The sequence below is a fragment of the Onthophagus taurus genome, chromosome 11 (genome assembly GCF_036711975.1).
Source record: "Onthophagus taurus isolate NC chromosome 11, IU_Otau_3.0, whole genome shotgun sequence".
Taxonomy (NCBI): Eukaryota; Metazoa; Arthropoda; class Insecta; order Coleoptera; family Scarabaeidae; genus Onthophagus; species Onthophagus taurus.
Genome location: NC_091976.1, coordinates 18370222 through 18383437, shown reverse-complemented (window position 1 = coordinate 18383437; position 13216 = coordinate 18370222). Strand labels below are relative to the sequence as shown.

The following is a 13216-nucleotide window of genomic DNA, read 5'->3' as shown; positions in this document are numbered from 1 at the left end:
AAATTTTAAAATACTAACTTATTACTCATTTCCACGTGTTTTCTTCGCGATAAAAACGAAACTGCAAAGGCAATAATTTTCAAATTAATGTATAATATGTAGAAATGTTGATTGATTAGACAAACTTTACGGCCATTTTTTTCATTTAATGATTGAGCTGAGTTATCGATCCCTGAGGGCTATACAGGTATGACATCATCCCATGCTTATCATTATTCGCAACTATTTAAACGATTTTTCTTTTATGTAACTTTGTAATTGATTATGGCTCAATAAACGATTTATTTATTTTAATTTTTTTTTATTTCAATCGTTTCTTAATATTCAATCACTGAAACCCATGAAAATGGATTGTAACTAATTATTACAATTTTCAGTTATTAGAATTTTAAAAACTTATAATTGTGTTTAGTGTCCTTGAATTTTGTTTAAAACCAATACATAATGTTTTACTTAGAGGTGACCGTTTGCGTATGAGGCGGTCATATCGTATTTAAAAAATGCTTGGTTCTAGCCTTGGTGCATACCATCGTGCTATTGTTATAAAGGCGTACTTTACAGACATATGACTATTTTACCGATAATGGACTGTAGTTAAAATTGCGATGCGTGTATTTGTTATTAAAACAACATTTCCATTTTTACACTTATTCTACAACTTACAACGTTGCAGGTGAAAGATTTATCTAATTTTTCTTTGTATTCATTCTAGGATAAAGTCTAAGATTTCCCAACTTAATTGGCAATTCCCCATAACATTTACGGTTCAAATCTTAAATAACACCGGACAATACTTAACCGGAGTTACGCTCTTCCATTGAAATACGTCGAGTGTAACGATTCGAAACGACACTTTAATCTTAGAAAAAAACCCAAAAAAAAAGAATTCATTTCATATCTAAATATAAAGGTGATTTATTTACAACCTAAACTAAACTGTTTGCAGTTGTTGATAAAACCTTATCACATTTTTTTACTTCACTTCATCGATTTTTTTTTATTCATCGTTCGTACGTTAAACACGTGTCCCTGTTTCTACAACAAAAACTTTTTTTATTTATTTCATTTTTCAAAACTGGTTTTGCGCGTACGATTTTTTTTTCCTCTAAATTTTTTTTGTTCATCTCGCAACAGCCGTCATTGGTCGTCGTGTTAAAAGCTCGTGCTGAGCGATTGTCGTTCCTATCCAATGACCTAAGTACCCTCATAAGAATACCGTTATTATCGGTAGCCGTTTCGCCATCTTGTAAAAAAAAAATAATTTACACCCGAAGGGAAAACAAAATAAAAAGAGAAAATTTATTTGCATAAAACGAACGTGAAGCTAACAGCGTTAGGAGCCCTTTAATGGTGTAAACTGATACAAAATCAACGCCAGAAGAGCACTTTTTTTTCAACTAAACGTGCCTAAGGAGCGTCTGGGTTAAAAAAATCAATATGTAAAGATGATTTGCATCTCTAACGATAAGACCTATGCGAGGTTAACTCCCAATGTTTCCGTTTTAATTACAAGAGAAAGCGATTTTGAGGAACAATATCATATTCGAAAGTTTAATTTTTGGACAATAAGAAAGCCTGACTAGAAATCTCTTTCGAATTTGGCTAAAATTCCAAAATATTAGGAAAGTACACGAAAATACCACAAAATGACCTTTTTTTGGTGTTCATAACTCGTAAACGATGTACTCAATGATTAAGATCTATACGTCATTTGATTCGCTATAGTTTCTTCTATTGAAATCACTAAATGCTTAATCTCAAGTCTTTCCCGTTAACCTTGTACAGCTCTCAGAACGATTTTTGCAACTAAATTACAATTACAAAATAAAATAATTTTGAGCACGATATTTATGCATATGAGAGCAAAATTGTAAAAGAGCAATATTGTTAAGACTAAAGTTTGCTACAGTTTTTATACTACAAAATTTTTTCTGTAACGTTCCGAATCCTCTGCTCTGCCAACAACAAGATGTAAAACCATGACATCATCTAATGTTCATCTTTTCGGACTTTTCTCGATATTTATGCATTTGAGAGCAAAAGTGTAAAAGAGCAATAATATTAAGAATACAATTGGCTAGAACTTTTGTACTAAAACTTTTTTTCTGAAACGTTCAGAATGACGTACTTTACCATCAGAATGTTGTAAAACTACGATTTCATCTAATTTTCACCTATTCGAATTTTTCTCGATATTTATGCATTTAAGAGCAAAAGTGTAAAAGAGCAATAATGTTAAGAATACAATTGACTACAACTTTTATACCAAAACTTGTTTTCAAAAACATTGCAAATCACGTGCTCTACCAACAACAAATTGTAAAACCACAATTTCATCTAATTTTCACTTTTTGGAACTATTTGCAATATTTATGCATTCAAGAGCAAAAGTGTAAAAGAGCAATATTGTTAAGAATAAAGTTTACTACAACTTTTATACTAAAACTTTTTTCTGAAATGTTCAGAATGTCGTGTTTTACCATCAGAATGTTGTAAAACTACGATTTCATCTAATTTTCACCTATTCGAATGGTTTTCGATATTTATGCATTTGAGAGCAAAGGTGTAAAAGAGCAATAATGTTAAAAATACAATTGGCTACAGCTTTTATACCAAAACTTGTTTTCTAAAACGTTGCAAATCCCTTGACCTACCAACAACAAAATGTAAAACCACTATTTCGTCTAATTTTCACTTTTTCGAACTTTTCTCGACATTAATGCATTTGAGAGCAAAAGTGTAAAAAAGCAATATTGTTAAGAATAAAATTTGCTACAACTTTTATACTAAAACTTTTTTTCTGAAACATTCCGAATCCTCTGCTCTGCCAACAATTAAATGTAAAACCACGACTTCATCTAATTTTCACCTTTTCGGACTTTTCTCGATATTTATGCATTTGAGAGCAAAAGTGTAAAAGAGCAATAATGTTAAGAATACAATTGGCTAGAACTTTTGTACCAAAACTTTTTTTCTGAAACGTTCAGAATGTCGTACTTTACCATCAGAGTGTTGTAAAACTACGATTTCATCTAATTTTCACCTATTCGAATTTTTCTCGATATTTATGCATTTGAGAGCAAAAGTGTAAAAGAGCAATAATGTTAGGGATAAAATTTGCTACAACTTTTGTACTAAAACTTTTTTCTCAAATGTTTCGAACCTCGTGCTTTACCAACGACAAAATGTAAATCGCATTATATCATCTAATTTTCACTTTTTCAGATTTTTCTCCATATTTATGCATCTGACAGCAAAGTTGTAAAGTAGCAATATTGTTAAGAATAAAATTTGCTACAATTTTTGTACTAAAACTGTTTTTCTAAGATGTTCCAAATCCCGTACTCTATCAACAACAAAATGTAAAAACCACGATTTCATCGATTTTTCACTTTTTGAACTATTTGCAATATTTATGCATTCAAGAGCAAAAGTGTAAAAGAGCTACAACTTTTATACTAAAACATTTTTTCTGAAACGTTTTGAATCTCGTGCTTTGCCGTCAGAATGTTATAAAACTACGATTTTATCTAATTTTTTAAAGTGTAGAAAAGCAATATTGTTAAGAATAAAGTTTGCAACAACTTTTATACTAAAACTTTTTTTTCTAAAACGTGCCGAATGCAGCTTAAATCAACCAAATTATTTTTTTCTTACTATGGGCTAATCTTTCGTTCATCCATACATTTTAGGTTGTACAAGGTTAATGGAAAAGAATCGAGGTTGGATATTTTGTGACAAGTTATGACCACAAAAGAAAGATCATTTTTGTGTTCCAATTCAAAAGAGATTTCAAATCAGGCATTCCTCTTTCGTATTGACCAAGGATTAAGCTTTCGATAGAGATATTGTTCGTCAAAATCGCTTGAGAGGTTCTCTAGTTACAATTAAAATAGTATACGTGTAAAATCTTAATTGAAGACTAACTTCGTATAATCATTTAATTAAAAGAATTTATTAAAAAAAAATTGTTGGAGATGTGTTAGAATCTTTTCAACCCGGATGTCCGCACGTTCTCTTTTTATCACCGAAAGCATCCTGTTACGTAAGACCATAATCAATGATGGACATTCGGAATATCAAAACCGCATTTTGTTGCATATTAATGGTCAACTGGTCACGATTTGCGGTTTCCCCCGTTCGTCCAAATTAGATTCTTTAAATGATTTATCAAAGACCTTCAGATTAACATTTTTTTTCTTTTCATTTTCTCCATTCTCTTTTATCTTTTAATCAAATTAAACGTCGGTATCGGAAGAAAAGTAAGAGTGACGGTGGTATGGCGAAGGTTGATCTTTAAATTACTACCTGATACGGCCCAGATCTTCGTTAGAATTACAAATCCGACGATTTCTATCGCGTCGTCGCTTGGTTTTTATCGGCAATTGAAATTGATTTTATTTTAATTATTAACAATCAGATTGTATTGTTAGTTTTAACCGAAACGAAAAAGAAAATTGAAAATTAATTTTCGAAATAATTAATTACATCGATTACTGGTTATGAGTATAATAAACGTTGCCGTCGTTGTCGGTGACACCAAAAAACGCTTATGGTTAAGTTTACAACCATTGTATACGACAAAATAATTAATTACGCGTTGACGTTGTTAGTTAAAATTTAAAATATTTTCTTTTAACTAAGATTTTGTAAAATTTTCATTCACGATTATGCACGCACACTTTAAATCTTTAACGTTTCGGGGTAATTAATTAGAAGATTCTAGATAACGGATCGTACCGTTGAGCATCATTCATCAATCCTTGACCCAACAGACCTGACCTATCTCTCAAAACTTCTCCTTAAAGATCGTAACTCCATACTATTCAAATATTTCAACATCTACCACTCTTTAAAAGTTAGCAAATATTTGATTTTTTACGCTCAATTAGATGAGGAAAGAGTTTTATTAGATATACAAGAACCACCCCCGCTATAAAACTATTAGCGCCATCTCTTGAAGGGTGGTTCAAATAAAATGATATATAAAATTAAAAAAATTTAAATTAATTTTTTTTGATTCTGAACAACAATTGTTTTTATGGTCCGTTGATCACCCCCTAAAAATAGTGTGTCCAAGGACACAATGAAACTGCCCTTTCGGACTTTAAAGGTCCCTTTCCCCCGCGGAAGCTCGTACGGCTTCGTTTGATTCCATTCAATATGTAACAACCTGCGACCGGGTTTCACGAACATATCTGTCAGTGTAAATCTGGTCAAAGGGACCACGTATTTAAAAAAAATTGATAATAATCCCTTTCATCTGGCCGTGTTCGCCACGGGGTGGACATCGAATAATGAAAATATCGAACTTTTTCTCTCTATTCGCGGAAAAATCGAATAACTTGATTAAAAAAAATGATAATTATCCTCGCGTGTTGTTCACAAGCTTAAATTTTTTTCATCCCTGAAACGACGAAGAAAAAAGGGTGCATCTTCAACAACTTAACTCGTTTGGATGACGCGTTTAAAGACACGAGCCATACCTGTTTATTTTTTTTTCTTAAAAGAAGGGTTCATTGAAATGTCTCGTTTTGATAGGGTTAAAATTCTAGTGACATTAACCCTTTTGGTTTTTTTTTGATGGAGATAGTTCGCACGTCTGGTCATCGTGGTCAAAACCTTTCCGCGGATAATATAATAGGCAGGTAAAGCCCGAATTAACGTATTTCCAATTAACTCTTTTATGATGGTCGTTTACGGGATGGACGACGAAGAAAATGACGAACCTAACCTAACGGAAGATTTTTATTTTTTTAACCTTTCCAAGTATTAAATTACTTGACCATAAAATAAAATAAAAAAATCTTTCTTTGGTCATTTTGGTCATTCAACTTAACTAACTGAATTTTCCCATACGTACAAGAAAGTTATTTTTAAAATTCTATATTATAGTTTCACGCAAAATTAAACTTTAATTAAACGGTGTTAGGTAAATTTAAAATGTTAAAATAACTCACACGAAAAGACCAAAACTACTTTGTCGGCGAACCGTGGTAATAATTTAATAAATCCGCCTGATGTTTAATCGGGGAACCGTCGTACGCAGTTAAAGACGTAATTAACAACGTAATTTCCAGGTAAGTACGTAGAGAAAACCATGTAATTGTGAATCAGCGATGAAGATTAAATGTGTCCCGTTTGGTGCCACCGCTTTTATAACTTTTCTTTATTTATTAAAATTGTACTTTTTCCCCATCATTTTAATTATTATAGAAATCTTAATGTACATTCAGTTTATAGAAATATAGGTACTTACATTTAAATGGCAAAGTTCAATGAAGGACGAACACTTTAAACTTTTGTTTAACACTTTTATATTAAAAATAAATTTTTTTAGAATTTATCAACTAATATAGTAATAATCTTTATTACACTTAAAGTATAAAAAATTTGACTTCATTCAAATTTTAAAGATATTATCAATCGCTTAGTGGACTCCTTGGCGATAAAACTTGAATTGTTATAATCCTTCAAGTTGGTCTAACATTCATAAAAGCACGATTGGTCAAATATTTTAAGGTATTAAACTAAAAGTGCTAAATTGAGTTTTATCTTAATGCTTGTAAATAACTTGATTGAGGAAATTAAGCTTCAAAAATGTTTATTGAATGAAGTAGCTGCATTCGTTATCGATACTATAGTGGAATTCGTAAAAATTAAAAATCTATAACTTATAATCTTTTTGAAACCGTTAATGTCCAATATATTCATAATATTCATTACTTGATGTGTCCTCGAAGATTACTTGTTTAAGTGGCACCGGTGGAAAAGAATAAAGAATAATGCTGGTAATGTCATATTTGAAAGGATCAGAATGTTTTCACCCATTAGATATTGTATGGGTAAAGGATTCTCATTTAGAATTCTCTGAATAAGGAAAATGCATAAAACCTCAAAATTTTTTGAACCCCATCATTGTGTACAAGCAGATCTCTGGTGTACAAAATCATAAAACTTGTTCTGAAATGATCCAAATGCTCTTAAAATACTTCTGATACAACTCCAATGAAAGCATATGATAATAACATATGAGCCAACGTGCTTCAACAATCTCATTGGCTCATAACCGTTGTAATAAATATAAATTACGCGAAGCCTCTGTTGGAGAAGAGTCTAATAATATCGGAACAACAAAAAAAATGCTAAATTCTAAAGTTACTTTCCACCACGAGTGTCATAGATGATGAAATATAGAAGCAAGAAATAATTCTGGTTTATTTATATATGTGATACTTGTAGAATTGTAAAATTGGAGTTTAATTTTGGAGCGACGAAACTGGCATATTAGCACTATTTTGGTTTTTGCAGTAATGAATTACGAAAACACAAAGTCCTCACAGGTTTTTTGTGAAAGATGCAAAACTATTTCTTCAATTTCAACAAGACTAAGCAAATGGTGAAAGTAATAGAAATTACAGTTTTAAGATCCGTATTACATGTTACATTACGAGGTATACAAACCAATACCTCAATTAGAGGAAGATGTTACAAATAGGATGTAGTTAAATGGACAAAAACCAGAAAAAAGAAGTGGAAGGAACATGTAGAAAGAATGAGTAAAAAGAGAATGGCAAGAATTTGAAGAACAAGGATGACCTCCCAAAAGATGGGCTCAGAGTTGAGAAAACCCAAAACATGAGGCTTGACAAACATTGAATTGTCCCTAGTCGAAAGTAGAAGAAAACGAGTTCTACTTTTGGGAATTAATTCCAATAACAAACATAAACTTGTTTACGCTAATATTGCGTCTGTCACAAAGCCAATTCTTCATACAAAAATCGTACCACATTCTGTTTGTCCACGTATGTCATGTAATGAAAATATAGAGTAACTCCAGAAGTAGAACATCTCCATGGAGGAAGATAACACACTACATTTAATTAGCCAGAGAGATTTTCAGTTGTCTATATACATTATTGTCCTGATATAGATTTCAACGCTAGAGATCAAGAGTATGCCCCAAACGGATTTCGATTATTCTTCGATTAGTTCAAATAACTTAAAAGCAGTATTGCTCCACAATATCAATTCTTTTTGCTTGAAAACTTCCATCAAGATTTGAAGATTTTGAAGATAGACATGGAAGTACGTTAGAAGATTATTGTTGTTCTATTACAACAGAAAATAATCCACCAAAAAGTAAAGTAAGTTTCAAACCTCAGTGCCTTAAAATCGATAAGAAATTTAAGTATTCAGCTAAGGTATATAAACTAGTGTTATTGGTCCGTATATTTTTGAAGACATATTAACTGAAAATTGTTATCTTCACTTTCTGCAGAACGTTTTTTAATAATATGTTTTTGGAAATTATCCTTGTAGATATATCGTATGCTTAACGTTTAAACATCGGCACATAATCAGCTAACTGTACCAAATCATTTGAGTGCATTAGCGAATTTACGCATCAAGTTTTTGCCAATACTGTGTTCTTCTAGAAATTGATCGATTTTAATTATTGATGTCTCAGTGAATAAGTTTTGAATATAAATGCTGTAAGCAAGAAATGAGAAAATGCAATATCTGTTTAAAATTTTTTTCTTAAAAAACTAAAAGTCATTCAAAAACGGTTGTTTGCATTAAAAAGCTTAGATCTTCTTGCAACAATTCTCAAATTTCTGCAAATATAACATAAAAAGGCTAAAATAAATTTCTTGACTTTACAGATTAAAAAGGCCTTTTTCATTGTAAAACTAACAATTTTATTTAGACATGCTGATAATTTATTAACCGGATTTATTACGATTTTTTAAAGATAATACAAAAAGTTGTATGAAGAAATGTTAAAAATCAGCGTTCTATTTAGATTTTTTTCTGAAAAAATAAAGTTCATTTTCAAAATATTAAAAAGCTAAGACCTTTTTGTACGATTTATCAAAATTGTAAATCGATATCTTAAGAAATTATTTCATAAAGATTCTTTAAAAACGAACGATCATTGATATAACAAAAAAGTTAAAACAAATTGGTTGACTTTAAAGCTTCACACCTCAAAGACACAAAGGGATTTTGTAAAGCGGCTTTTTTCATCGTAAAGCTTACGATTTTATTTAGAAATGCTACTATTTTTACAAAGATTTAGTAAAACCCGAATTTATTATGATTTTTTTAAGATAATACGATAAGTATTGTTTAAAAATTTTACTAAAAGTTATTTTCAAAGACGATTTTTTCCACTAAAAAGTTGAGGCCTTATGATATAATTTCTTTGAATTGAAAACCAATATCTTAAGAAATTATTTTTTTGACTGAATTAAAAGCTAATATCTCAAAAGCTTAAAAATATTTTGAAATCCCTCTTAAGTTTATGATTTTATTTAAAAATGTTGCAAAAACTACAACGATTTATTAAAATCCAGATTTATTATGATTCTTTTAATACAATACAAAAAGTTGTATTCAAAACATCGCAACAACGAAGTTTATGGAAAATAAGAAATTATTTATGGCACAATAACCCTTCATTAAATGCGCTTTAAATCGCTTGTTATGTAACCATTATAATTAAAGTCATTTTTGTGATATGACTTTTTAATTTTTACATTTTAGCGTTTTTTTTTTTTTCACTTAGAGATTTCTTGCTCGAAGCCAATTATACTACTCTACCTCTAAACCAATTTGGGTTTCGCAAACACTTTACCGGCGACATGTTCCAAGTAACGAAAATGATATGACCGCATCAGTTTTGCCGGATTATCCTGGGCTTTTGCCGCCGTCAATCATTCCTTGTTAAGTTGTTCTAGTTAACTTGTCGTTTCTAGTTGGCTCTTTGATCTCAAATTATCTTAGTAATAAAATCAAAACATTTAAAATAAATAAGGATTTATGTAGTTCTATGAGAATTCTCACTTATCAATATTTTAATTTTCTTTTTATAATAAATTATATAGATTATAAATGTTGTAGAGTTAAAAAATTTGAAAGATATGGTGTAAAATTTTGCTGAATTTGATGACTTTATTTGTCAGTGGAGGTTTCTGCCCATCATAATTTAAATGTGAGCGGTAGCAAGTCAGCATTGATGTATAATATACATACTCATCATTGTGGTGTTGAGGTTGATAGTCAACGACTTAATGTCGGATGTAGTTTTCGCAATATGACACTGCATTTCGATTCAAGCAATAGATTTAATTCCCATCAAATTTCTAAGTATTCTGCATAAAAATACTTTGTTCTTCTCGTCCATTTAAATACTTTTTGTTCTGCGAGAAATCAGCTTTTAAAATTTGGAATTGCACAAAGAAGCACTTAAAGTATTGTATAAAGATTTTTCAACTTAGAAAGATAAAACAATTTTGAAGCAATACTAGTGTCATAATGGATGAAAATTACCTTTTGATGTATAATATCTTCAAATAACGAAAACACTTTTGCGAGTTTAACTCAAAAATTGAGCCAAATTAAGTTTTTGTATAAGGTAATAACAAACATCGAAACTATAAAAAATTAATTTTTTTTATTTTATTTTAACACATACTTTAAACACAATGATTCAAAGATTTCATGTTTTTAAAAGAACCAATATAGATTATTTTCGGATATTAATTAATTTACGATCATTTTATCTCGAGAATTTAAATCGTATAACTCAAAATTTGTGTCACTTATATATTTTGGTGGAGGCACCACACTCCGTACACACAAAAAATCGTACTTTACACCACATTTGCAATACTTAACACCCTTATTTTTATTTTTTTGTGCAACTCGATTAATTTAGTTTTTGGTAATTAGATTTTTGGGTGGATTTGGTATCGAAAAAGGGTTGAGAAAAGCTCGGATTCCGTGTAACCGTAGTCGCGACCCGGGGTTGACTGAGTGCAGAAAAGCGCGAAAAAGCTCGCGCAAGACTTTGACGCAAAAATCATTATCATAACTTTTTCTTATTAAGCGTGAGCGAAGGAGCCGGGAAAAGCGCGCTCGCGGAGCCGCCCATTTCCACCCCACCTCGTTAATTAAAAACATCTCTCCAAGATCACGTGGTCCGACGCAGAACTTTGTTCAAAACCAAAACAAAAAAAAAATATAATTCAAAATTTAATTCTTACCTTGAGCTATTCTGACAGCGGGCATTTTAATTCTCATTTTGGCGATGATTTTCTTCGGGTTGTACTCCCTACTTCGTTTTAATCACTTAACCACGTTTTAAAAGAACAAAACTTAAAAAACATAATAACAACTATTTGTCTGTTTATTCATCTATTTATTTTTTGTTGTAACCGATGAGTTTTTTAACTTTTTTCCTTCACCATTTTTCACTTTAAATCACACAGTCTTCATAACTTTTCCTTTTTTTAAATGTTTATTTGAATGAAATTTTTATTTTAAGCCGAATTAACCAAGAAACCCAAAAAGAAAATCACTCGAAGATAAAATCCAAAAATAAATATAAAAATCCAAAACAAAATTGAAAAAGAAAAACGTCCTTTTTGATCACTACTTTTTTGATTCTCGACGAATTGCTTCTTTCTTGTTGGTAAAACTTCTTCGTCGGTCACTTTAAAAATTTTTCTCCCTCTACATACATGCTGTTGTCGTTGGATCAAATGATGTATATAGTATGTAGTGTTGGTGTGCTCCTGGACCACCGATGCTGAGTGGCCAATGGTCCGAGCGCGTGTGTCAGAACGGCCAAGCAGGATACACACGTCCGTCGGGCGGTCGGCAGCCGTCGACGATGTTCGGCGTCTCTCGGAAAGGCCACTCACTAGCCACCGGCCGTATTCACCCCGTAGGAAGGGATGATGCTGCGCAACCCCCACTATACCCCACCAAACAGGACAACCACTGCGATCCATCCGGATGCGGGATGCGTGTGTACTTCCTTTATATCTTACCAACTCTCTTACATAGGTATTATACATTGCACCTTTTTCTCTTTTCGCACTTATATAATATCACTTCAATTAAAAAATTTTTTTTCATAAACAATTTTGAACAATTGTTGCTATTCTATAAGTACACCAATCTTGATGTCATAGTTTTTTAGAGTTATCCAATATTACGTAATGTTGATTTAACCAAAACTTAATTTCCATGCTCATTATAGATACACTAAAAATGTTAATATTTCAAAGTAGGATGATTTTTCTTAATAAAATCAACTATAAGAGAAGTACTAAAACTGATGAAGCAATACGTTGTGAATAAAAAATATTCTTAAGGCATCAAGAAAACATACCCATAGATAATTCATATGTTCCTGTTACTAGTTTCTAGTGATATAACATAAATCACAAAATGCCTAAATTGGACGATTTCTCTTAATAAAATCAACTATAACGTAACTACTAAAGCTGATGGAAAAAGACGTTATGAATAAAAATATTCATAATGCATAAAGAAATCATAATGCATACTTATTTCATATTTATCTATCACCAATTTCTAGTGATTTAGCATAAATCAAAAAATGTCTAAATTGGACGTTTTTTCTTAATAAATTAACTATAACGTAAGTACTAAAACCAACAGAGAAAGACGTTATGAATAAAACAATATTTCTAATGCATTAAGAAATCATAACCCATACATATTTCATATTTACCAGTTACCAGTTTCTAGTGATATAGCACAAATCACAAAATGTCAAAATTGGACGTTTTTTCTTAATAAAATCAACTATAATATAAGTACTAAAACAGATGGAAAAAGACGTTATGAATAAAAAATATTTATAATACAACAAGAAATCATAATCCACACTTAATTCATATTTATCTATCATCAGTTTCTAGTGATATAGCATAAATCACAAAATGTCTAAATTGGACGTTTTCTCTTAATAAAATCAACTATAACACAAATACTAAAACTGATAGAGAAAGGCATTATGAATAAAAATATTCATAATGCTTAAAGAAATCATAATCCATACTTATTTCATATTTATCTATCACCAGCTTCTAGTGATATAGCAAAAATCATAAAATGTCAAAATTGAACGATTTTCTTAATAAAATTAACTATAACGTAACTACTAAAACTGACAAAGAAAAATGTTATGAATAATACATATTCATAATGCATCAAGAAATCATAATCCATAATTATTTCATATTTATCTATCACCAATTTCTAGTGATGCGGCATAAATCACAAAATGTCAAAATTGGACGTTTCTTCTTAATAAAATCAACTGTAATGTAAGTACTAAAACAGATGGAGAAAGATGTTATGAATAATAAATATTCATAATGCATCAAGAAATCAT

The 13216-nt window shown here is 30.5% G+C and overlaps 1 protein-coding gene across 1 annotated transcript in view; it reads right to left on the bottom strand.

The window, feature by feature from the left end:
- Nucleotides 1-11630, bottom strand: part of LOC111424115 (BCL11 transcription factor chronophage) — a 31362-nt gene extending 19732 nt beyond the window's left edge. Inside the window, exon 1 of the mRNA XM_023057547.2 lies at nucleotides 11052-11630. Within this exon, the coding sequence (XP_022913315.2) occupies nucleotides 11052-11088 (37 nt within the window). The 5' untranslated portion in view covers nucleotides 11089-11630. The remainder of the gene's footprint in view (nucleotides 1-11051) is intronic.
- Between the last annotated feature and the right edge of the window lie 1586 nt (nucleotides 11631-13216).